We start from the raw sequence: 25,496 nt of genomic DNA on the forward strand, positions 1-25,496 counted from the left end.
TCACAGAGATAAGTAGGTGGTGTTATGTTCACTGAAACGTTTAAACATATAGTTATGTAAATATTAACACAAAGATGGTATGTTTAAATACACATACTTGTATGTGGTAATGAGCACTCATAATGTCTACATGAGGTGGAAAAAGATATAATGGCCTGACTTTGAAACTTCTGTGAACCGAAAAAAAATGTTGTGTTTCAGCTTAATGCTTATTATTTGCATACCGTAAGTAAATTGTCGCATTTTGGGTTAAAGTGTGAAAAAATTTCAATCAATTACATCATTTGACAGCAAGTAGGCCAAGGGTGAGATTTGACAAAAGTCATCTCAGTGAAGAGGTGGAGTTTGGGATGATAGGAGCTCTTTGTGCAACACGGCTGTGTATTCAGCACTGGACTTCGCTTTGACCGTCTCTGTTTGGAAGAGAAAGCGTCCACCCGTCTAGCACTGTGGGAGGCAGTGATTATTCTCAGCATAACTGGTAAATATTTGGGTTTTTTTATTTAACATGCAATTTTTCTCTTTTTCTCTCTTGTATAATCCAAGTAGGTTTTCATGATTTTCTTACTTTGCTGTCTCAAGACAGTTTTTTTGCTTCTATGTGTAGTTCACCCAGACACTGAAGAATACAGAAAAATGAGATGCTCCAGTGGACTGTTCGTTATAGTCTGTTCACTGACATTTGGCCTGAGTGAGTGTTTACAATAGTAATTCTATAGTAATGCTAATACAATATATTATTTTCACGTTACACCAAGTAAAATTTCTATTACTCCAGGTCTCGCACTTCGATGTCATAAATGTTCGGATTATCATGGTGGACTGTGTGAAAATGTTCAGGAGTGTTCGTACGAGGACTCCTGCTTATCTCTGTATGAGAAAGGTCAGTTTTCTCTGCCATTATTCATTTACATTAAGTATTTCCATCCATAATTGATCCAAATCATCCATTATGGTCTTGACTATAGGCCACTTTTTAAAATTTCTTAAAGGCATAATGTCGTTTGCTGGTTTTAAGGGGGAAAGACCATTCGCCGATGCATTCGTTACACAGACTGCGACAACTCACGTCTGTCCCAGATGTTCCCCTCTGTGTCTGGATTTACCTACAGGTGCTGCAGCACTAACTTATGCAACAGCAGCGTTATGACCGCAGTGAGCAAACCATTCCTCCCATTGCTGGGTTCACTCGTTGGGCTCTGGTGGTGTTGGTGGTGTACATTATGAGACAGGAAAATTAGAATCTGTTGCTCAGCTTTTTTTTTTAGGGAAATACCGCAAACTGGGACACAGAAAAATACATTTTTATCATAGTCTGTCATGAATATGTAATGTTTTCTGTCAGTTTTTGAAATCATTGTCTTTTTATACTATACTAAATTTTGTAAACGGTAATCCAGTAGCTTGTATTCCCAAGGCTTTTTGTGTACTTTTATTCATTTATGTCTGCTGAGTACTAATATCAGTTGTCAACTGAAGTTCATATTTGTAGTTTTAATGCTTAATAAAATGAGAATTTTAAGAATAATCATGTTTCTTCATGTCTCAAAATGGTTTTTTTTACTGAATGTATATAAAAGGTAAAATTGTGTAAAATATAAATGGGAGTTAAAGACTTCTTTTACATGCAATATAATTTTAAAGTCAAATGCAACATAAAAAACCCACTAAGAATCTCATATGTGCACATATAGGCACATAAAAATCAAGACATACATCTACAAAATGGATAATAACAACATCTTTATTAACCGATTTTCAATAGATGAATGAATAAATAAATAGATAGACAATAAATAGACAAATAAATGAATACATGCATAAATAAATAAGGAAATGTCTTTTGTCCAGCCTCAGAAAATAAGACAGTAACACAGTAGTCTCAGGGAATGGGTATTGCACTGTTAACAGTGGTCTCAGTGATCACAGAGATTCAACACAATATAAAACACTGAAACAAAACTGACAACAGCAAACAAATCACTCACAAAAAAAACACTCGGTTATTGACACACACAACATCAAAAAGTTTAAATTGCCGTTACAGTGACAGTGATTACAAAGACAACACTGAAACCACAAATAATGACATTTATACCAGACTGAAGGACGTCACTGAATTAAACACCAGCTGCCGTAAATGATTCAGATATCAACAAAAGAATGTCAAAATAAATGGAACTACCACATAAGAGGATCATCTAGCTCAAACAAGAAAGGTCCAAGGTCCAACACAGGGTGAAGACTATAAATGATTTGGTCTGTGACTACAGCTGCCTAGAATCTTTTAAAGTATTTTGTATACAGTTCTGAAAAACACATTATCACAAACCTACTATAAATATATGTAAGTATAAATATTAATGGGCAGCTCTGCGATATTCAAAAACCTGTGATTATTTTGTTGCACATTTCAGGGACAGGTTCTCAATTATTTGATTTGTAGATACAGTTGTATTAGAAAGTCAACTGCAGTCATATTCCATGACCGTTCCACTTGGTCCTTGGAGCAGAACTAGCCTCCTGTTTACTGTTGATTTGGTCATACTGTTTAACTACTACAATCACCTCTGGTCTACTTAAAGTGCCAAAAAGATGGGTCTATGGAACAATTTTGGATCCTTAACTCCGAAATTACCATGTTTTAGTCACTCATATCCTCTTGGGTCTCCTCCTCAATCTCTCGCCCTATCTCCTCCAGCTTCACCATTTTCTTCTGTCCCTTCTTCTCTTTTTCATCTTCTGCTTTCTCTTTCTCTGGTGGTGTGGCATACCAGGGCCTGGCTGCAGTATCTTCACTTGCTCTGCCTCCTCTCCTGTAACCTCCGCGACCGGCTCGGACCAGACCCCAGCCCTGAGGTTTGCCCTCATGCGGTCCTCCGTCCTGGACACCTCGGGTCTGGTCGAGCTCCTTAGCGCTGAGAGAAGGCATTCGCACAGGGACAGTGTTACCAAATTTAGAGTAGTCCACTGAGTAGCGGCCATCCTCCTCTGTCATTATAGAAACAAAGCGCCTCCCCCACAGGATCTCCTCCGGTGTGTATGACGTACGTGCCTGCATGGTGATGCCAGTGGTCTCTACAACACCTGTCAATCAAACAGACGCTCTTTTCGTGAACAAATACCTTAACTCAATTCACATTCAATCAGCTTGGTGAAATGGATCAGGTTTGAGATGTAATCTCAGCATCAGGACTGTTTTGGAAACTTCACAGCTTGGTATCTTTTGAAACAAAGGCATTAAGGCTACATTCTAAAAATGCTGTATATCTGCAATAACATAAACAAAAGAACACTCTAAGGACATATTCCTAATCATCCACTTTTATTACCGTTTATTAGTTTGCTGGTATTCTCTGTTCTTGAACAAAACATTAGAAGTACTTTCACAAACTACCAAGAGTGTGCAGCTCCTTAAAAATTAAAGAACAAAAACTTGTACTTTCCTACCATCATTGCAGTTTCAGTTCCAAACATTCTCTCTTTACCTTCTAGAATGACAATAATCTCCAGGTCTTCAGTGGCCAGCGACTGAGCAGAGACTTCATAAAGGGGGCTCCCTCTCTCAATGGTGTGGCTGATAATGAGGGGAGACACCAGGAAGATACCATTGCTCCTGAGGGGGTTCTCCACTTGGATGTCAAGCTGACAAACAGGGATCACTTCCCCTTCTGCTGTGACAGTTCTGCGGATAACCTGACAACACACAGCAGAGCACAAGCAGTGAGGGCCCTGTAGTGGCCAGAGAGATTTTAGACTGAGAGCATTACAGATGATATCCGGTCAAAATGTTGCGTATATTAAGATGCCCTCTTTTATCTTTAAATATACAACAAAAAACTTATGACAGATAAGCACGGTCGCCCTCAAACCTGCACCAAATCAATGTTTACAGTGACTCTTCTGGTTGTTTATGTATGGTCAATAATAGCAACGGCTCGGATATCCAGGGGATTAAAATTTGTTCTTGAGTACTAGGATGGGGACAGTTATGCACTCGAGCGGATTTTCGCACAAGGATTAAGCATAACGTTGGACTGTGTTGTATTTTGAGCGGACAATCTCTTATCAGAATACAGTGTTGTTCTACCAGACTTAAGCTGTCTTTGGCTATGCAGATGTTGCTGGTCAAAGAAACAAAACGATATCACCTGACCGTCTCACAGGTATTCTTCCACCTCAAATGTCTTCTCACCTGCAGTTGTATGGTGGCAGATATGATCATGCTCTTCCTCAGATCTCCCACGCGGAACATGAAGGTGGGCCTGCCATTACGTGGGGCAATGACAGCGTTGCGGGAGAAGATTAAAGTTTCCGCTCTGCGGTTTGCTTGGGCTGTCTTCATGAAAACACAGCCCAACATCACGGCATTGATAATCAGACCCAGAATGTTCTGGATGATTAGTACAGTGATAGCCAATGGACACTCCTCTGTCACCATCCTTCCCCCAAAACCAATGGTCACCTAAGAGATGCAAGATGGATCAGCTTGTTGCAACATCAATGTCCATTCGTATCTGCCTTATTTTTACAGTAAGCACCTTTGACAAAATTACTTTGCCAGTTCCTATTTTATTCAGTCAATTAAGATGTCCTGGACAAAAATAAAACACTGGGATATGAGCAAAAGCAGGCTGAGAACTGTGGTGATAGGAAACGGAAACCTGTTTTAAGAGCATAAGTGCAAAAGAGCAGAAAAGCAGTCCCTCACTGACAGAACTAAACATACCTGCACCTCAATGGAGAAGAGAAAGGCAGAGGTAAAGGAATGAATGGCGGTAACACATGGTATAGGTCCTGGCTCACTGGGGTCACGGGGTTCCAGGTCGCCATGGGCAAATGCCAGGAGCCACCACACCATAGCAAAGAGCATCCATGAACAGAGGAAGGCAGAAGTGAAGATGAGAAGGGAATGCTGCCATTTGAGATCAACCATAGTGGTGAAGACATCCTGGAGAAATCGGCCCTGCAGAGTTGATCAGCGGAGAGCAAAAAGTAAATTACATCATACAATAGAGTAACACACACTACAGAAGCGCGACTGTTGCCTTTATTAACACTGAATAATTTAGATAGTATAATATCCACTTTCAGGTCAAAGTACGTAAACATGACATTTTCGCATGAAACTATAAGTTAAAAAGGGAAAGTGTTTTTGGCACCTGTTCCCGGATGTTCTTATGGGCAACATTACATGAGCCACTCTTGGTAATAAAGCGAGCTCGCTGGGACTTAGGCCGGATCCGGCTGGGCTGTGCAGAATCCTCTGCAAGTCGGGTTAACAGAAAGCCATCTGGGAGAAGACCTTTCCGGGCCAACATGTTGTCTAAGACAGATCTTACCTGTTAATAAGGAAAAAAGCAAGGTATTCACATGTGGATGTTTTTTTCAAAAGTAGCCCAGTCTTATGTGTTCAAATACATTCCTATTTCTAAACATGTATTCATTCATTTACTACCGCAGTTTATTATGTTGAGCTGACAAAACAGAACAGTCGTGTGGAGAGCTGGATGATAGTTTGGGGACTACTTTCGCCGCTAATTTTGGATGATGGCTTAAAATTATGCCAAGATATAAGTCAAAGACAAAATTGTTCATAACATATAAATAAGTATAGCATACAGTATGCAGAGGGTGTTGCATGTTTTATGAAATATTTAGAAAAGATCTCTAGTGGTACCTCCCGGGGACGTAACGCTAAGCAACGATGGAGGGGCCTGTTTCTTTAATCACTCCATGATCCGATCCAAACTTTTGATGATCAGGAGCCCGAAGCCACATGATCTTCCATGGCAGTTCCAAATATGAGGCACGGTGAAATCCTGACGAGATAATTCAATCGGTAACGCACATTTACGTTAATTCTTTCCTATGCTCTTGTCCACCATTAAAAGAACAGCTTCCATACATGTTAGCTACAGTCACGAAAAGAAAATTATCCATAACATTACATTATCCAGATAGATTGCTGGTGTTTTGTTCTCCCAATCTGAGAGGCTAAAGCAAGAGTGCGACAAATAGCCAAATAAAATGTATTTCGTTATTGTAGTTCCGTCAGCTCGGCTAACTAGATTGCTAGCTATTATATGACTACAACATCTTAAGAATTTTCGACTTTTTAAAAACATACATTTGTCGTTGCTTTAAAAAAAAGCGTCCCAGTCTCATATGTAGACAACCGGTTTTGTGATAGCGTGACTGAGATCACCAGACGTACTGCTGTTGACTATTTAGCCACGCTAACAACTTACCTTACGCAATACTTCTGCCTCTGCACGGAATATGTGGCGGATAAATATATCCCATAATTCTTCCCTCTTCTTCGGCATCTGACGCAGCCTGAATTATTCGTTCGTCAGCTGAGCTTTCTTCCTTGCGCAGAATCTAGTAAATATTTTCCTGAGATTTTACGTCACATATGTAAGGGTATCAGACTTTTTACGACATTAAAACATAATTTGTTTGTCCACTAAATACAGTATACTCTTTAACATAGAAAAGAGGCTAGCCCGAACTCCTCTACTAAAATGGCTGATCCGTGGAATAGGGGTAAGTGACACGTAGCAACTTTTGAAGTTTCTGTTAGAAATTGTAAGTACCAGCTCTAATTTCATCCGAAAGTAGACACTGAATATAAGAATAATTATGGCGTTTCAGTTCGCTCAGGTGGCTGCAGTGATGTTCGTAACTGTATAAACAAGCTAGCTGAAGCCACTGTGGATGGCAAGTCATTTTGCCAGCTAGTGAGATGTTGTCTTTATACCACACCGTTTGCTCGTAATTTCAGGACATGGGGCCGTGGATGAGATGTTGGATGCCGAGAACAAGCTTCTGGCCGACAACCTGGCAAATAAAGTGTCAAGGCTGAAGTCGGTATGATAATATTTTTGTCTCAATGTTCATCGTTGGATATCCAATTCATTCGCTCGCATTTGAGCTTTTAAACAACTCAAACCACAATGATTTGATGAATGAATGCTTTTGGTGATCTGAGTGTGTCGTTCTGAAGAATATTGTATGTCGTTTCATCGCACAGCTGGCTTTCGACATTGACAAAGAAGCTGAAGAACAGAATTCCTACTTGGATGGCATGGTGGGTATATGAATGTTATGTTGTTAAACTGTGAAATTAGTGAAGAGTATGAACACTACTGTTTAATTGTCTGACGTGGCACAATTATGGACTTCGTAGTAATTAAAAAATAATGTAACTGTCCCTCTCTTTCTGAAGGATTCCAACTTCTTAAGTGCCACAGGACTATTGACGGGAAGTGTGAAGCGGTTTTCCACAATGGTGCGCTCTGGCAGAGACAATCGCAAGATTCTGTGTTATGTGTCTGTGGGACTTGTTCTTGTATTTTTCCTGTTATATTATCTTGTCACAAGAGTTCAAAATTGATTTGCAAGGACCTTTTTGATGACACTTTCTGTAGAGGAAATTATTCTAAATTTTCTCAGTTTTATGAGAAATCATATGATCTTATACTGATTCCCACTCACTGTTTACATTAAGGGCTGTATTTTAATGAAGTTGTTAGCTTGTTTCCTTCTAACAGTGAAACTGGAAATGGATGACTATTTGTTGAGGTTATGACGTGGCTGGTCATACGTGTTTGCTCTTTATGTCATGGTTAAGTAAGTTTTAAGGCTCGACCATAATGGCTATGACTGAAGTTACCAGCCATAAGTTATTTTGCAGTAGAGAGATTGCAACAAAGAGGTCATTACAAAAGGTTTATTGGAATTGGAATTGGAATTGACAGAGAAGATACCAAAAAAGTTATGAATCATGGGATATGCACTTTACAGTAACGGCATCACTATATAGGAGTCCCCTGGTTGGGGAATCTGATTATTTTTCCCTGTCTGTTTCCACTGAACAAGGTACCTAGTTATTTTGAGAAATGGCATAACTAGTGTGATGCTCAGTGCACTGTAATTGCGCTCCCTAATTTTATCAAAGGACCAGTTTTAGTTGTCATTCATTTTATGTTTTACTTGTGTCTCTGCACACGCATTTAAATTACAAATTATAATCTAAATAGCAAAATTCGTTAACATTTCGCACGGATGGACATTACATGGTATTAAACAGTAAAGTGTAAGTGCGTATTAACATCACAAGAATGCTTCGATTCCCCTTGTTTCCTGTATTCAATAAAGAGTTTATTTTTAAGGTTCTGGTACAAAAAAAATGTTTCGTGAGTGTGCATAAAACCTTATGCTGATTTCGCATGGTTTTCGCTTGCCTCCCTTTAAATTACATTAATCGTATGTCAGGAGGCGTCATCTCGTGTTGCGTCGTTAGCTTTCGGTAATTTCCGCCGTGTCTCCTTCCTGTGAGCTGATCCATCACCCATAAAGACGCTCGTCTCGGAGGCCATCTGCTATCGTTTTCTTGTTTTCAACACTTGAGACAAAATATCTGCTCCACTTGTACCTCTGTTCACTAAAATCAGTTCGATCAGTTCAATACTATTGCTTTGCCAACTTGCACACATCGCCCGACTTTCCTCGGACGTATTCGGCTTCAATCGGTCGACATTGTGGAAATGGACGAGTCTGAATCGGCAACGAAGGGGCTCGGGTTGGACGAAACGTCGGAAAGCACGACTGCTGGGCCAGCAGAGGAGGGGGAGGACTCGGACACCGAATCGGAGGCCGAAGTTACAACGATTACTGTAATGGGAGAAGCGGGGAACATCGACATAGCCGAGTCCTTGCCGAACCCAGACGATGCAGAGACGGCGTTTGCAGGAAAGTTAAAAATGACCCAAGGAAGCCTTTCATTAAGTAAAATAGCAACATCTTTATACCCACTTCATGTGCTTGTCAGCTAGCAACCAAACAAAAAAGATGAACATCTGAGCTAACCGATCAGAACTATTTTATTGTTTATCTATATCCTCCTACACTTCCCCTTCTACTTTACCCTTTCACCCCAAGAGAATTTCCTCCGCACAACACCATGCTTAAAACTGTAACTAATGCACAGAATAAATTTGGATTATTTAAATAGAAATGCCGTTTGCTAGCTGTTAGCAAGCCACCGTGTGATCTTTAGCAGCATCGATAAAAGAACAGAATGCATAAGGTAACATTTTCGGGCTCCCAGAATGCATTCACTCACCTGAGCGATTTCACAGATCACACACGCGAGAAGCTGAGTGAATAATGGGAACAGCTCGTTTTCGTTCAGTCATATCAATCACACACCAGGTTATGGCATACATAGATTCCACGGCAGTAAACTGCTTATAAACCAGTATATTTATACATTTCACATTTTTGTAGGATGTTGTTCAACAAGCAGTTACCTCACAATTCATTATCTGTTAAAGCTTATTTAATTAGATGGACAAAGTGAATGTCAGTTTTAAGGAATTTTCATTAGTGGGTGTTTCATAGCCCACTCCATAGTTAGCCATCGTACACTTCCATTTTGTTTTTGGTTTTGTCTAATTATATAAGACAAAAATGGTTTAGTATTTTTGATGGGCGGAACCAAAGAACACCTGTCAACCTCCAGCTACGCTGCATGTTTTCACACTTTTCTTCTTTTCACTCTGTTTACGAAAACTCAAATCTTTGCGACGTGACAGTACTATGAAAATTTATCATATTTTTGACAGACAGTTGAAACGTGACGCTGATCAAACATTTTTCAGGAAGCCCTAAAAAGGAAACATTTGCAGAATATTTGTACACTCAAAATGATGCCGTTTGTTTATCTGTTAACAGAGGTCACAACAGTCACAGTTGGTGATGTCCAGGCCACGGAAGATAACGTGTTCACTACTTCAGTTGCCACGGCAGCCTCAATCCCTGAACATGTGCTTGTAAGTAGTTGACAGTCTCAGATGGTCATTTGATATCATACAAGTGTGAAAATGATCACTTGTGACATTTCCCAAAAATTCAAAGTACACATTTAGTTTTAGACTTTAACATGCTTTTCTGCTTTTGCGTGACACAGTGCGATCACCAAAAAGATGGCAAAACAAACTTATCTTGTATTCATTTGCTTTGTATTCCTGTGGACTGTAGACTGGTAGAACCACTTTGCAGATTGGGGACAGTCTCAATACCCAGAAGGCCACACTGATTGTGGTCCACACAGATGGCAGCATAATGGATGCCTCTGGACTGAAAGGAAATGCTCCACCAATGACTCCGGGTATGCTCCTGCTTCTGAATAACTGCTGCAGCAGAAATGAAAAACTCAGATATGGGGCAATAGAAGAGTCTGTGATTTCAGTAGAGAGCCTTTGTTTCTATCTAAAATATCAATAAATACATAAACAACAGAGGAATATAATAATGGATTTTGTCCGAGTGTGATTGTAACTTGTGTACCCCCTGCCCTCCCTCATTCAAGGCCCTCAGACGCCATCCACTCCTATAACCCCAGGCCATGAGAAGGATGTGTCCAAGTACAACTGGGACCCATCGGTTTATGATAATGAATTGCCAGTGCGCTGCAGGAATACCAGCGGCATTCTGTACAAAAACCGCCTAGGTTCAGGTATGTTATGTCCACTAGGGGGCGCCAAAGGGCTGTTATTCATTGTGTTGGAATGAGACTTCAGGGCCACAGTCAGGGCCACCACTGGACCATAGCAAACAAACCAGTGCGTAACAGCTTCTTAGGCATTATACCCAATAATTCCCTCGAAAAGTGTGTTATACATTTCCCTGCTGACCTGATACACTTAGTTATTATGCACAGTTGCTTTGACCTATGCGTTTGGTTTACTGTGATGGTTTTAAGTTTACTTTGGGTTATTAATTTTGATGCATTTGAGTTTTACTTTCCTGTGGTTTGCTTTGGTCCCTGTTTGTTGTTTGTTTTGCCTTCATTTTACATATCATTGTCTTTATGGTCTCTAAGGGGGTAAAGGTCGCTGTATCAAACACAACAACACATGGTACACCCCCACTGAGTTTGAGGCCATGGCTGGCAGAGCCAGCAGTAAGGACTGGAAGAGAAGCATCCGCTACGCTGGCCGGCCACTGCAGTGCCTCATACAGGTAAGACTGGACCCTATCACCTGTGATTTAGCAAACTTGGAGTCCAGCGTTACTGGGAGTGGATGGGACTGTATGTGTGGCCGACTGGATGTACTGGAGGCAATGTGTATGTGTGAATGGGGGTAAATCAATCTGTTGTATGTGATTTGGTGCAGCCTGGGATCTGTGTGTAACTGGGTTTAGGTGGATCTGTTTGTGTGTGACTAGGTGTAGATGTAGCTATGACTAGGTTTGATGGGGGGCTGTGTGTGTAACTGAGTGTAAATTAGGTGGATTGTGCATTCAGGTGCCAGGGTGGCCTGTGTGTGTGTGTGTGTAAACGAGACTGGATGGACTTGTGTATATGTTACTGGGTGTAGACTGGTCTGTGTGTGATTCTTGGTCTTACTGGTCTCCAGGAGCGTATTCTGAACCCTCATGCTGCCTCCTGCACATGTGCTGCCTGCTGTGACGACCTGTTTATGGTAAGAGCCTCTGTTTCTAACTTAAACTGATAGACACATCACACGTCCAAACACACACACACACACACACACACCCCAGTATGTTCTTTTTTCTTCCTCTGTAAAGACTATACTCTTGATATGCTTGATTGGTTTCTAGTTGAACTAGAAAAAGGTTCTATGGTTTGTAAGAAATAATAGATTTGGTATATGTAGTAGATTAGAGGAGGGTAATGCCATCCGATGATGCTGCACCTTAAAAACAGTCAGTTTACGGATCATTATCTTATACTGCATTAGTCGAGTTGGAGTTTCTTAAACACGCTGCAGCTTTGACTTTAAGATTCGTGACATTGCTCAGGGTCACCAGATGATAAAACGCGTCAATTGAACCAATCCTTTCTGTTTTGTTAGACTGAGGCTTTTATCACAACTTTCATTTAAAATGTAGACTTCAGTAAAACGCTGCTTATCTGGACGAAAGATTGCCTCATCTTGTAAACTCCCACAGTCAGTATTTTTAGATTTTTATAGATTAGCTAATTCAGCGTCTGTATTTTTTAAATGGTTTCCCAACAATACATAATCTAATCTACCAAATCAAATATAACATTCAGAAGAGCAAGGATCCCAGAGCGACAAGGTGTAGTATTGATACATTTTGACTTTAAAGGTTCAAGCTTTCGGTAGATATCTGTCCATTCCTACATGTTTCGTCATCCTTTTGCAGGGTTGTTGTTTTGTCTCCAGGTGATGGAGCTCTTTTCTCATTATTATGTTAGTCAGAGCTGAGACTGTGAGCACAGGCACTGCCTTTGTCAGACAGAGCAGCAGGTTTTTTGTTAACTCCTGTTTTTGAAATGACTTTCTGCCACTGTCTTTCTCTCTTTTTGTCCTTTCATACTTTGCCTCTGTCTAATATTTTCTCAGTGCACCAAAGATGGGTCGTCTTTTGGAGCAGAGAACATGAATATGGTAATTAGAAAGATTGACTTCTATGATGTAATGCTCTATGATATCTTTCAATGGACCGCACTGTCCAAAAACCTTCTGAAATAATGGGTCTAAGTATTTTGCCACTTGGAAAATCGAATGCTTCAGGTCATTTGGTGAAAACTTTGGGGTCAGTAGCATTTTATTCATTTATTTTTTATTATTCTGAGTTATAATGTTTCTATGAATTATTTTTTTGCAACAACAAGGCAGCCAATGTTCAGTATAATTAGATGACAGTAAATAGAGGTAAACTGGATAAGGTTGTTTTCTCTCATCATTTCATATAGTGGATCATTGTAGTTTAGATAAGCTAAATTTAGGCTTTCCTAAAATTAGCATCAGCCATTATTGCAGAAGTAGGATTGTGTTCAGGGTTCTCAGGCAATGTCACACTTTAACAAATGAAAGATAAATTATAAATTTTAGGACCTATGTCTTTAGAAACATACAGCAATGCTCCTTTAACTCTAGTCATAAATGAAAGTAAGATGTGATATTTAATTTCTGTAACATTAATGACCTGATTGCCATACAGTAAATGATGGCCAGTATTTGGTTAAAAGGGAAGATTTTCATTGTACAGTTGTACAGTAAGTTAGGTGTGTTAAAAAGTATTAAGTATTATATAAAGTTTTCTGTGATATCCACAGTTATAAAGTTTGTGTGAAATTTGAAGCACTGTCAACAGTTTTGGATTACTTGCCTTAAACACGACCATTAGGCACGTAGAGTGGGGAAGATATTCGGCTATAGATTACTCACCTGTAATGACCTGTAGGCTGGCTGGAGGGTTTAGTCCTCTGTGCAGAGACTGTAATATAAATCACAGTCGCTAAAGCTTACCGCCGTCAGATTTACGTCAGAATGGATCAATCAAGCATAAGATCTCAATAAAATAATCTCCTTTAAATTGTCCTTACACCCTCTTTTCACAGACCGGACCAGTCAGGCTATTCGTCCCTTACAAGAGACGAAAGAAGGAGAGCGAACGTCCAACTACGCCCGAGAAAAAAGAAGTTCCACCAGCCAAAAACATCACCCTGGCACCGGGGGCAACCTGTGAGTGCTCTGTTCCCCTGTAGCTCGTCTTAAAAAAACGAGCCAAATCAGGAATGGGACATGTGCTGCATTAGTACTTGGGGGGGGGGGGGGTATTTTGTTTTGTTTTTTTGGCGGATAAACTCTGCCATGTATGTAAACTACGAAAATTCTCAAGCCAGATGGTTCCTTAAGTCAGTAACCTGATGTTTGGCAAAGACCCGTGCCAGCTCTAGATTTTCAGATATGGGACTGACCTGCTGTCCACCCCCACGTTCTGACACTAACACCTCCCAACTCCAAGAAAGAGAAACTTCTCCAGCAACCTCTTTGCTCTGTCATATTACAATACAGATTGGTAAACAAACAAGCAAGGTGTGTTGAGGGGTGCTTGAAATTGTCTGAAAATGAAATTGCTCTCAGAGAATACAAGATTCATTCCAGTCACTGCAGCTCCCCTGTGTCTTGCAGAAATAAGCTCATATACCTTACCAGTTTTCTCTTGGCAGTAGCCGAGTGCCGGTTGGCCTTGGGGTTTTGATCCCAGAGGACACAAAACAAATGTAGGGACCACTGGCCAGTTTGAACTATTTGTGAACAATTAAACTTTAAACTGGTGTAGATGTGGAACAGTGTCAATTCAGCTGGCCTCTTTACATTTTGAAAACACCTAAGAAATTCAGAAAAGCACACAGACTGGAGCAGCCAATCTTTCGCCCTACAATCTGTTTTTACAAACGACCTGTTTTTGTTTTTACCTCTCACCATTTCCCCTGCAAGACATTCCATTTGTTATTACATCTTTTTGTCTGCTGCTTTCATCTGGACTGATGTGTTGCACTGTAATTGCGTCCTGTTTAGACAGACTAATCTTATTTCAAATCAAATCATACCTGAAAAAAGTCTGCTCTTGAATGCAGGGATCTAGACTTATGTAGACATGTCATTTCATCCATTAGGATATATATGCACCATAGATCCTTAATCTTTATTGCAAAAGAGGCTTCTACATAACCATCATCACAAACGAGGCGATGGTGAATGCTAAAGTAATATAGGTTATTTACTGTATATTGAATCTTATCTATTTGACATTTAATTTCTGTCGCCCACAAGGTTATTTATTAAAGCAATATTTTTGTCATTTGAGGAAGAGGTTGCTTACTATAAACCAGTGCCCTGTGTGTAGTTACGATCATATTGTTGATTCTGAGCTAGCTAACAGATCAGGAGAATAATCTTTCACGTCTGCACTTTTTCTGAACTTCCTGCCTTCCAGCTGTCCTGAAATAGAGCAAAAAAAAAAAAGATCACACCTAAATGATCAGAAAAGTAAATCTAATCTTTCTCTTTTTGAGAGGAAATCTTAGCATGGCCAATACAGATGTGAAAGACAAACCTGCTTTGCTTTTCAAACGAGGATTTCTGTTGTGTTGGGAAGAGCCAAAACACTCTTAGTAGAAGTTTTACTGATAAGTCTGTTGAAATGAGAGTAGCGCTGATTTCAATTGTATTCATAGCCAGAGAAGTTTTATTGTTAACACTTTTAGACATTATTTGTTAAGAGCTGATCCAGACAGTTGATATTGATTGGTTTAGATTGTTTGTTCAAGAGACAGATACAATCATTTTGCAGTGATGTGATCATAAGACAGCCATAACGTATTAACAAATAATATCCAGAGGTACAAATATGGAGTACTAGGCTTTAGAGGAGCTAGCTCTCCCTAAGCACAAGTAATATCCACAGGTACTTTCATGTGGATGTGTGTAAAAACTTCTGTGTCAGTCTTTTATTGTTTGAAGTTCATTTAGAAGATGAAAGACACCTCAGTCTCAGTTTGTGTGCTTTATTCAGATGACAGTGGCAATGGTTTAAATCAATGCTAATAGAATGATTGCAGTGATATGTAAAGCAGGACCATTGATATGCAAGGAAAGATTGGTGCAGGTCATGTGATGGGGAAAGACTGATCACCGTAGTCATAACCAACTGAGCTAAAAGACAACAGCTGCAGCTCAGCCCCTGAATTAACTGCACCACGACACAGCAGTAAATGACAACACAACTGTAATTGCCTCTCCAGGACAGTGACTTTTACCGAATGACACTGTAGGCATTGACCGTGAGATCTGCTTTTAACAAAAATACTGTTGACGGTGACTAACCCTGCACTTGCCAAAACAACCGAATGCTTTTGATGTTGATGACGAGACGAATGAAAGGAGAGTCATCTTGAAACTGTCTCCCCCGTCAGTCACAGTGTCCCCAACGGGTCAGATCACCACGTCGGGGACGTTGACCTTCGACAGGACGTCCACAGGGGACGCAACAGCCATCATCTCAGACAGTTCCACGCCAGGAGACGTCTTTGCCAGCACAGCAGGTGAGTTACATCAAAGTACCGATGCCCTTCTCAAATGCAGATGTACTCTTTCTCTCTCTCTCTCTCTCTCTCTCCCCCCCCCCCTCACTCTCACTCTCTTACTTTTTTTTTTGCCTCTGCATGTCTGTCATTCTCCACATCTGTCTTTTCACTCCGGTCACACTGTCAATCATTTATTTACTCCTTGACCTGCCCAGTCATGTTTCTGTTCTGTAAAGGAGTCACCGACGGTCATAACAGAAATGTAACATATGAATTTCAGCTGCACGCTCTCTGTATTTGCATTTATGAGGCAAGTAATCTTTTATGCTAAATGCAAACATGTGCTGACCTCTCAAAACATGCACTCTCAAACGGCATCTTCACAACTCAATGCATTATTTTTCATTGAAATTTGGAAGCATTGTTATGTGTGTTTCCAACTAATTACTGGATTGCTTTGTTGCCCTAATTGCCCTAGTTTCCATAACAACTGTCCATCTGATTGAGTGAAGTAGTTATTCATCATGTCACTTATCGCACTGTTTGTCCTAGCTATGGCTTGTGTCTAAGTCTGTCTGTGTATCAAATGACTATATCATAGTGTTAAGTTGTCAGTGGACCTAACAAGCTCTTATGGGAACTTAGGAAAGAGGTATTGGTGCCAGCATCCTCTCTCTCTTTAAGGGTTTCTAGCCTGGATGGCAAATGAAGTACCTTTCCTCCTGGATGTCATTTATGTCTTTTCCTCTTGGGAAAAGCAGATCTCAGTGTTTCTGCTTATTCTGCTTATTCGGCTCTGTATGTGCTGATGGCTCTCTGTTATTTTTGTAACAGTGTATCTCAAAATGAAGTCATTTCATTTCTAAGAAGGACTGTGCATGTGTTTACCAGGGTAATTTAAGAATATTTCGAAAGGAAACAGATACACTTCAGTTTCTTACAAGCAGAAAGAAAGAATACATCCGCTCTAGGGGTCCATCTCCCTAACCCGTCCTTGAATAAATGTCATACAGTTTGAGGAAACACTCCACCAGAACAAGAGCTCGGAGCAGATATAGACCTGTCTCTAGTGTGAGATTACACCCACACCCTGTGTGTAGTGAAATCTCCCACTGGTAGAAAGTTCATCAGTAATGGCTAGAGTGGCCTCCCACCCACAGGAAAGTTAATGAAGCTCAGTGGGTTTGCAAGCTCTCACAGGTGGATAGGAGACGACCTTCAGCTGACCTTTCTTACCTACAGTGGTGTGGACTTAACTGAGCAGGTGTTTGAAGTGATGTTGAACTCAGAAGTAGCTTCTGCATGAGAAGAGGCTGCATGCCACACTTGCGATAAGCGTGGCATAACAATGACCTTGAAGATGTCCTCAGGTTGCCTAAGCCTGTAAATACAGACATCCTATGGTCGAAGGACGTCCTGTATGGTTAGCCTCCTAGAACAGCCCTGCATACAAATGATGAATTTTATTATTGAGATCCTCTTTAACTGGTGCTCGTACTGTTCCTCATGTGGTCCACGCACCTTAATTCGTCTTTAACAAGTCATTTTTGGTTTTGTATTATAGCCACTTTAAGGTACCAACCTTAACATCATAACACAGAATATCTCAAAGCAAAGAGTGTTTTAACATGTGGTTTTTGGAGAGAACATTGCTGCCAGAACATTACAAGAAGGTCCTGAAACATTTGGGATGACATTGAAAAGCATTTTTTGCACTTATTATTTTCTTTGAATGAGTCTCCTAAATTGGATTTGTAAGTTAAATGAACTTGTGCCTGGATTGTCCTGTGCTATACTCTCGTATCGTCTGGCAAACATCCAGAGCTTACTTTTCCATTGCATTGTCATCATCTTTTGTTGAGAGACTTTTGATGTTCCTCCCCCCTCCCCCCTAAACTACTGGGAACCTTATTACAGTTGTTCCTGCTGGCAGAGATGAATGTTGGTTTATTTTTAGGAGTTTTCATGTGAAAGTGAGTCCACAGCATCTTCTCAGTCACATGCCTTACTATAGCGTGTATATGTGTGTGTGTGTGTGTGTATGTGTGTGTGTAATGGGATGGATTATCCACCATGGGAATCACCCATGAAAGCTCAAATGAGGTCAGCTGAACATCATCCATTTGTAAGGCAACTAACGCACCAGGTGTGTCCTCTGAAACAAAATGGTTTTAAGCGAAGTTTGTATCCATTCTACTATAATTTTGTCTCTTATTTATCTGGCAACAATTACCAAAGTTAAGTCTATCCTTGGGGATTGAACAGTTTGAACTATGAACACAGTACAGTACCAAAAAGTATAAGGTGTATATTAACGCAAAATATGTTTATATCAGTGGATAAAAATTAGAGTACAGTTGTGAAATGATGTAAATTGAGCTCAAATTTCAGTCGATAAAACTAAAAATAGAGTTCAGTGCAGAATGCAGCAGGAATTATTCTTCTTGCGTGAAAGTGATACATTTGTATTCTGTCCCCTAGAAGACATTCAGAGACTAATTGTTGTAAGCTGTTTCATCAAGTGAGAGCATATTTCTTTCTACTGGTTCTCTTTAACTAAGAAGTGGGTCCCAGATTTTATAGATGGTTCCCTTTTTATGAGAGAATGCCTTTGGAAGTTTGTCTGAACACAGAAAGACCTCTTAGGAATTCATAGATTCCCACCTCAAACATTTGTAGTACAAGACAGGCACCATATGTCTGTTCTGAAATAAATTAGCTCATGGCTGAGAGATATTGCCGTATACCCCTCAGTTTCAGAGGCTGCCCTTGTCCCTAACAGCTAGAGTGGTGAACATTATTCAATTGCAAGAGTGACTAAAGCACCAGAGGCAAACATGTGGATTGGTTCCCAATGATGGTAGTCCTGCCTGAGGGAGCTTAAGCTCTTATCCATACCTGTCTGAGCAAGTCAGGAGATCAGACCGCCTCTGAGACAATCTCTCCAAAAAGTTTTTCTTTCTCTCTCTCTCTCTCTCTCTCTCTCTCTCTCTCTCTCTCTCTTTCTCTCTCCCCCTCTCTCTCTCTCTTTCTCCTCAGTTTACTGAGAATAAATGTATGTTGTTTAAATTTGGCTTTCCAGTAGAGCTGCACTTTATTTATTTATCTCCCACTCGCTGCGTTAACTTCGAACATTATGTGTATGTGTATGTGTAACTCCCAAATAAGATTCACATTCCACAGATTCACTGTGTCAGACTGTTAATCTTCATCTGAGTATTTGTTTACTTGTCAGCTATAGAGAATGTGATAAATCTTAATGTTCGCTTTTTGTTGCATAATAAGAAACTTTAAATGAGTGAGGAGCATACAAACATAGACACACACACAAAGAAAAAGTCATATTTACACGTATACCAATGCCCCTGATGTTGTACCAGTAACATGTGTTGTGGCTCCTTGTTACCATCACTCTGCTGTGTGGACCCTGGTCAGGCTATAAAAATCATAGTGTGAACAGTCATGACTCAACACGTCTGACTGTGTGGAAACCACTGAGAGATCAGTTGCCCTCCTGGCTCCTGTATTTTCTTCCTTGACGTTTTGAGTGTGTGAGGGTTTGTTGAGCCTACATTTCACTCCTGTTCCCTATTTTAGAAATATGGTCTGGATAAAAATAAATAAAGGAAGAAGTGAAATAAAAATTGGGCCACAGCTGAAAAGCATTTTACAAAGGCAACTTGGTGAGCCTGTTTTGGTCAAGGTCACTGTGGAATGGAGGGTACACTAAAGTATTCTCATTATCACTGAAACTCAGAGCTCACTAAAGAACATGGTGACTTTTGTGTGGCAAAAAAAACTGTTTTATTCTTAGAGCAGATGATGGATCATATGGAGAACTCTAATGGACTCTCATGGGACGATTACTCAAACACAGATTAATCTCAGCCTCGAGCTAAAAAACATTTGCAATGTGGAATCTCTGTTTGAACTGCTTTGTTCATGCAAATTTTCCAAAATCTTAGCCCAAGAGCTACTGCTGTACTGTAAATCTTAATGACTGCGCAAAGATCACACACTCTCTTGATTTGTGACACACACCAGTGACCATTTATTCTTCTGGTAGACCATATGAGACTCACTGAATCATATTAATAATTCAGATACTGCTCGTTGTTAGTTGACATTAATCTACTCATTACTTATTATCTTTCCTGCAGAATGTCATTATTTATGCCTTACCCCTTGACGTATTTTGGCTAAGTTCAACCTCAGCTCAGTTCATTCCAGTATTGATGAATTGAAAATGACTTGACCTCCACAGTGTTTCCACTCCCTACAGTTCTGACCACCCTGCCGGCATTGGCTGTGGCCCCACAGCCAGTGCAAGCGAAGGTTCCCGGGTCAGGGCTGCTCAACGGACTAGAGGCAACAGAGCCAAGGACCTTGCTCTACATGGAGGAACTAGCCAACACGCTACTCAACACTGTGCACCAGCTCAAAGCCCTTATTGATCAAGCCAAGCAAGCCAGCCAAGATTCAGTCGGCAGCTCAGACAAGAGCCAGGGGGCTAACCGCAAGGACACCAGTCAGGTCAGTATGGTTTCTGGGGAGCAAATATTGTCTCAGCGCTGTTGTTAGAAAGCCAAATAATCTCGATTCCTTGGTCTTTGAAGGATTAAATCTTGTTTGCTGGATTATGCTCACTGGATTATTCTCTCTGCTGCGAGTGTGTTTTTCTGATTTACTGAGATCTTATGGTGAAAGCCTGTGGGAGTCTGGGCATTGTGAGTCAGTAGTGGCTGTTTGTGCTCTTTTGCCATGACTTCACATATTTATGTCATTTTGTCATTACATTTTGAACATTTTAAAATGTTACTAGACTGTGCATGTTTGTGTGAGGGAAGGTCACCTCTCTGACTACCCTTGCAAACATAGACAAGGGCTGCGTATCCAGTAAAATGAAAAACTGAAGTTCTGGAAATAACTCCACAGTGTTATTTTGACGTTGTTCAAGTGCTGTATTACAAATAACTTGGATGGTGGCATAATACCATTTAACATTCTTTCATCCACCACCCCCTCCCTATTCCAGCAGTCTTTCCAGAGCCAGCTATCGCTTGCCGATGATCCCGAAGGCAAAACCACAGAGATCATCATGAAGGCAAGGCAGCAGAACATATTTTCACACTGTTTAGGATTGTTTAGGTACCCAACAAAGAGGACACACGTCTCATTGTCCATAAGACTTTTAGCTACAATTTGTTTGAAGGGCAAGTTCACTCTCAAAGGAGTTTGACTGCTACTTCCTTTTAGTACAACTGTTATCACGATTTTTCTGATACGTCATCTTAGTAGACCAGTATTTACCAATGTTTTATTGTGTTGTTAACATTATGGAGTCTAGTAATTTTATCAATACACAACTTTCAGGGACTGACTAAGTAAAAATAGTTTTACATATTGTTTTAATGAACAATGGTAGAGATGCTGCTCCATTCAAGCTCCTATGAGAATAATATCAAAAACGTACACGTCATTGTGCTGGCAAGTAATAGTTCTTACGTTGCTGTGTCTTACTGTTTGACAATTAAAAAAGAAACTGACAACACAATCACAATCGCAATCTTGAATAGCAAGGTAAATCAATGTATTTTTGACTAAGTTTTAGGGCTATTATAGAAAATCAGCAAACTTTATGGTAAAAAATGCAAAAGTGCAGGTGTTTGATCGAAAAACCATCCAGGGTCCCGACACATGCTGAGATAATGAGCGACATAATGAGCGTGTGATGTCTAAAGAGATGAACTTCCCCTTTACTGTGAGGATACTCCCTGCAAAGGGCACACTTCAAAGTACACACAGTTTGGCACACACTGACATCTGGCATACCTATCCTCACAGCTGACTTGCAGGCCCTCAACGTTTCTGGTATATTACGGCATTCATTAATGAATGACAGTCAAAATCTCACTCATACATTTGCATAAATTCACCGCTTTCAAAAAGTAAAACTGCTCATAGAGAGGTAGGTAAAGGTTATACCTCTGAATAAGCCAGCAGGCGAACTGTGTTGAAGAAGCACCTTGATGTACCTTAAAGGACCTCTTCTCAGATAGCTGTGTCATTAGAGATATGTACTTTTCCATCCGTGTGCATTTTTGATGCTATTTGATGGGCGCTTGTCCAAGTCTGACATAGCTGCACTATCAGCAGGAAACAGCTGTGTGTAACTGCAGGCATCAGTGAGAGCTAGACTTGGAGGTCTAGCTGCAGGGCTAGCGGTCCATATCACAGTAAACATTTGAGTGTTGTGGTGTAACAGCCCAGAAAGACTTACTGTGATCACCAGCAATATCCTAAACAACAGTCTATGGTAAAATTGTGTCCTCATATGAAAAGTTGTCAAGTAAAGTTTAAGTAAGAATTTTACTGAGTAATTTATCATTTAGTGTCATGGTGTATTGTAATATAGACATATCCTCACACCCTTAGATCATATCTTACATTACTGTGCACCTTGGCTGTCACTATGAGACTCACCGTTTGTATTTGTTTCTCCTTCCTCTACAGCAAATGTGCATAAACTGTGGACGCGAGGCCGTAAGTGAATGCACTGGCTGTCACAAAGTCAACTACTGCTCTACCTTCTGTCAGAAAAAGGTGAACCTATCCCAGAGTCGCTACCCTCCCATTCATGTTTATTTAATGATCAGCTATTAGAGGAAAAGTCTGGAAGACTCTTTAGTTTTCGTTAGTACAGTGGCTCACAATAATTTTGGAAGTTAGAGGTTGGTGTTACCTTGTGGCCGTGTCCTGGACATAACGGTCAAATTCTGTTTCACTCAAACCAGGAGGGGAACTTTTGTGCCCATTTGTTCTAATGATAAGAACTATATCTTTTGAGATACCATCAATGAAATGGTAATTGTGCTATTTATAGCACTTAAAAAAAAAAAAGATGCTTGGAGAGACCAAAGGAGCCAAATGTATAAGAGAGCCAAAAATGTCATGAAGTTTCTGAAGTTAAATGAAGGGCATTAATGCATTTTTACCTTGTTCTGCCTGCCCTTTATGCACTACGGTTATGATCGAACAAGAACCTATTAATTGCAGTGGACTGGAAGAATCCAATTAAGGCAATTGCAATTGGTCTATCACTAAAATTGCACTGTGGGTCAGATTTTTATTTCAAAACCTGATGTGGGCTTAATGGATTCAGTGGTTTGAGAACAGTCTTAAGCTCATAGTTCAGTGACACACTGCTCAGAATTATATCTGTTATACACTATTTTACCAAAGTCATGGGGTAGATGAAAATGCCAGGTCATTATTCCATAATTGGATATTCTGTTGACTTGCCATCGCAGCCCAAATGATGCTTTCAGCACCTCACAGAAGACTTTGTAATGATTTCTGATAGAAAGATGATGACTTTGGACCATTTCCCTCTGAAAAAATATTAATAAACTCCTATTGAGGGACACTGAAACTGTGACTCTGGCAAATCCGTACAGTCTCTGGCGTGGAGAGCTGGGTCTTATTATATGATACTATTCATTCATACCCAAATGGCTTTAATACGAATGTTCAGTGAAATAAAGACCTCATTTAATCTCATCCCAAGGCCACTGTGTAATTGCAGGACTGGAAAGAGCATCAGCACAGTTGTAGCCAACCCAGTGCAGCCATTGGAGTGGGTGTGCAAGAAGAAGCATCACTACCCAGCATGGAGGTGGACAAAGTTAAAGCATAGCAACCAGAGCTCAACCTCAGCCATCATCAAAGTGTCTTCAGCATTGAATTTACCTGATGTGAATGAGAATGGACTCATGTCTAGCACAAAGCTCTGATGCAATGCCCAGCCTTCCTGAGAGAACAGGACTTTCTACTTGGCTAGAACTAGAGAGTTCAGATTCTCTGGATGAAGATCAGAGACATCTGATAAAATATGATGTCCTGTAAAAGACCTCTTGTAAAGGGTTCAAAAGAGTCAAACTAATCCACTCACGATATATGCATGCGATATAATGCGATACAATATATGAGAGGATAGGATAGATTTTTAGCTGGTACCACAAAGATGGATAGGGAATGGATTTGTGTGTGAAGTCAGCACTCCTCATCAGAACAACATGTATTGCTTCATCCTATAGGACTGCTTACATGTACATTGAAGGAGAAGGCAAAAGGCAGTCCTTCAGGATTGTGACTTTCGTTTACCCTTATTTCGCTAAAGGACTGACCATTTTACAGAAGCTTGACACAGGTTACTGTTTTGTAATCTTACACTATAGCGGACTGTGAAATCCTCTTCCTGTTGAAATTGCATATGATGAATGCAAATACCAGCTCAACTGTGACCTTTCACCTGGATTATATATTCTGATTTTTTTTTGTTGTTGTTGTTGTTGATGTTTTTTTTCCCCTTTGAATGAATATGGTAGCTTTATAGAGGCCAAAACCTTAAATAAAACTAACACAGTCACACCTCCCTTAATACCTCTTGCTTGCCTTCTTTCAGCTTTGTCCATAAAGGTTATACATGCAACCACACTCATATTTGCCATTTTTAATATTTGTTGCAAGAAGCTTTTGGGAATTACATTGCGATGCGTACCATAAGTGCTCTTGAGGTAAGATAATGTTAGCTTTCAGCTGTGAGGCAAAGAAGATGTTCTAATATAGGCTAAGAGTTGCTCTTAGGACACACCAATGAGAACTATGTGTTATGCTGATGGCTATTATTAATGGATATAGCACATTAGCGTGATTAGCTGGGCTTTTCACTGTGATAGCTGTCAACTGCCACACAGCTGTCCTCATCCGCATTAATCCAACCTTTTGATGAACTCAGACACCAGGCTTGGGGGTTTAACCTGTCAGTTCACAGTGAATTGGGTCCCAAGCAATCTATTGTACTGTTCACATGAGTCTGCACTTTGTAGTAAACTTCAAGTAAATTTGTACCAACATTAACTCTACACTAACTTCATAATTTGCAGTGTGTCAAAGATGTGTTCTCAGGTTCATCCTGTGAATCCAGAGTAGAACATTGGTCAGGTAGATGGACCAAGGTCAGTTCATTCCAGTAATGATGAACTGAAAATGAGTTGACCTCCACAATGTTCCCACTCCCTACAGTTTTGACCACCCTGCCGGCATTGACAATTATGAACTACCTTACAAGGGACGACTGCTTTGTTTGAAATACTGATGTGTTTATTCTCACTCCTGCAATTATAAGACAGTTCTGGGTTGATCTGAACTTATTACCTTTACAATTTACCAACCCTTTGCCATTCTCAACCAAAGTTTGTTTAATGTGCTGCTTGTCATTCACCTATAAATAAAGAAGCTAGCCTCACTGAATGTCACATTTGAGAAAGCAAGTTCCAAATTTTATTTACTGTTACAAACTGCATGAGGTGCATTATGGTGGGTAGTTTCCTCTCCTTCATATTCTAAGCCCAAATGCATCACCCTAACCCTTCGATTCAGTTGCTCTATATATTTTGTAATATGCCATCTGTTATGCTGAAAGTTAGATCCACAGTATGTCAGTGTAGTCAATATCAACGTCTTGTTTTCAGTGATAGATCAACCAGTGATGGAAATGAAATTAGCAGACCTTGTTGGTCCAGAGCACCACTCCAACACATACCCCCCGGTCTTCACG

At 40.2% G+C, this 25,496-nt stretch overlaps 4 protein-coding genes across 5 annotated transcripts; 3 read left to right on the forward strand and 1 right to left on the reverse strand.

Moving 5' to 3' along the window:
* The first annotated feature begins 407 nt into the window (after positions 1 to 407).
* Positions 408 to 1,478, forward strand: cd59b (CD59 molecule (CD59 blood group) b). Its single transcript, XM_030775252.1, has 4 exons — positions 408 to 481; positions 608 to 691; positions 779 to 883; positions 1,019 to 1,478. Exons 2-4 carry the CDS (start codon positions 637 to 639, stop codon positions 1,225 to 1,227), a joined length of 369 nt encoding a protein of 122 aa, XP_030631112.1. The 5' UTR covers positions 408 to 481; positions 608 to 636; the 3' UTR covers positions 1,228 to 1,478.
* An 877-nt stretch (positions 1,479 to 2,355) lies between these two features.
* On the reverse strand, positions 2,356 to 5,822 carry kcnj11l (potassium inwardly rectifying channel subfamily J member 11, like). The gene is made up of 6 exons (XM_030773700.1): positions 5,681 to 5,822; positions 5,163 to 5,342; positions 4,730 to 4,966; positions 4,196 to 4,465; positions 3,489 to 3,696; positions 2,356 to 3,087 (listed from the first exon to the last, which is right to left on the reverse strand). Exons 2-6 carry the CDS (start codon positions 5,319 to 5,321, stop codon positions 2,645 to 2,647), a joined length of 1,317 nt encoding a protein of 438 aa, XP_030629560.1. The 5' UTR covers positions 5,322 to 5,342; positions 5,681 to 5,822; the 3' UTR covers positions 2,356 to 2,644.
* A 475-nt stretch (positions 5,823 to 6,297) lies between these two features.
* On the forward strand, positions 6,298 to 8,145 carry bet1l (Bet1 golgi vesicular membrane trafficking protein-like). 2 transcript variants are annotated; one of them, XM_030774118.1, is made up of 5 exons: positions 6,298 to 6,387; positions 6,497 to 6,549; positions 6,788 to 6,873; positions 7,037 to 7,093; positions 7,232 to 8,145. In XM_030774118.1, the coding sequence occupies exons 2-5, from the start codon at positions 6,528 to 6,530 to the stop codon at positions 7,397 to 7,399; spliced, it is 333 nt and encodes a 110-aa protein (XP_030629978.1). In that variant the 5' UTR covers positions 6,298 to 6,387; positions 6,497 to 6,527; the 3' UTR covers positions 7,400 to 8,145. The 2 variants fall into 2 exon arrangements, with proteins under 2 accessions (XP_030629978.1, XP_030629977.1); XM_030774117.1 differs by having other exon boundaries at positions 6,336 to 6,549.
* Positions 8,146 to 8,552: 407 nt separating this feature from the next.
* Positions 8,553 to 23,573, forward strand: deaf1 (DEAF1 transcription factor). The gene is made up of 13 exons (XM_030774915.1): positions 8,553 to 8,754; positions 9,739 to 9,839; positions 10,048 to 10,177; positions 10,379 to 10,525; positions 10,892 to 11,031; positions 11,430 to 11,495; positions 12,405 to 12,449; positions 13,406 to 13,529; positions 15,767 to 15,895; positions 20,160 to 20,410; positions 20,913 to 20,981; positions 22,391 to 22,480; positions 23,463 to 23,573. Exons 1-13 carry the CDS (start codon positions 8,553 to 8,555, stop codon positions 23,571 to 23,573), a joined length of 1,605 nt encoding a protein of 534 aa, XP_030630775.1.
* Positions 23,574 to 25,496: the final 1,923 nt, after the last annotated feature.

This window comes from Chanos chanos, chromosome 5 (genome assembly GCF_902362185.1).
Source record: "Chanos chanos chromosome 5, fChaCha1.1, whole genome shotgun sequence".
Lineage (NCBI taxonomy): Eukaryota > Metazoa > Chordata > Actinopteri > Gonorynchiformes > Chanidae > Chanos > Chanos chanos.

Excerpts from the sequence above, each read along its gene's own strand:
- deaf1 (XM_030774915.1), top strand. The coding sequence starts at position 8,553 with ATGGACGAGTCTGAATCGGCAACGAAGGGGCTCGGGTTGGACGAAACG. Across the intron at positions 11,496-12,404 it reads GCTGTGACGACCTGTTTATG|TGCACCAAAGATGGGTCGTC; the intron begins GTAAGAGCCTCT and ends ATATTTTCTCAG. Across the intron at positions 13,530-15,766 it reads CCTGGCACCGGGGGCAACCT|TCACAGTGTCCCCAACGGGT; the intron begins GTGAGTGCTCTG and ends CTCCCCCGTCAG.
- bet1l (XM_030774118.1), top strand. The coding sequence starts at position 6,528 with ATGGCTGATCCGTGGAATAGGG. Across the intron at positions 6,550-6,787 it reads GGCTGATCCGTGGAATAGGG|GACATGGGGCCGTGGATGAG; the intron begins GTAAGTGACACG and ends TCGTAATTTCAG. Across the intron at positions 6,874-7,036 it reads AAGTGTCAAGGCTGAAGTCG|CTGGCTTTCGACATTGACAA; the intron begins GTATGATAATAT and ends TTCATCGCACAG.
- cd59b (XM_030775252.1), top strand. The coding sequence starts at position 637 with ATGAGATGCTCCAGTGGACTGTTCGTTATAGTCTGTTCACTGACATTT. Across the intron at positions 692-778 it reads TTCACTGACATTTGGCCTGA|GTCTCGCACTTCGATGTCAT; the intron begins GTGAGTGTTTAC and ends CTATTACTCCAG. Across the intron at positions 884-1,018 it reads CTTATCTCTGTATGAGAAAG|GGGGAAAGACCATTCGCCGA; the intron begins GTCAGTTTTCTC and ends GCTGGTTTTAAG.
- kcnj11l (XM_030773700.1), bottom strand. The coding sequence starts at position 5,321 with ATGTTGGCCCGGAAAGGTCTTCTCCCAGATGGCTTTCTGTTAACCCGA. Across the intron at positions 4,967-5,162 it reads ATAAGAACATCCGGGAACAG|GGCCGATTTCTCCAGGATGT; the intron begins GTGCCAAAAACA and ends TCAACTCTGCAG. Across the intron at positions 3,088-3,488 it reads GATTATTGTCATTCTAGAAG|GTGTTGTAGAGACCACTGGC; the intron begins GTAAAGAGAGAA and ends TTTGATTGACAG.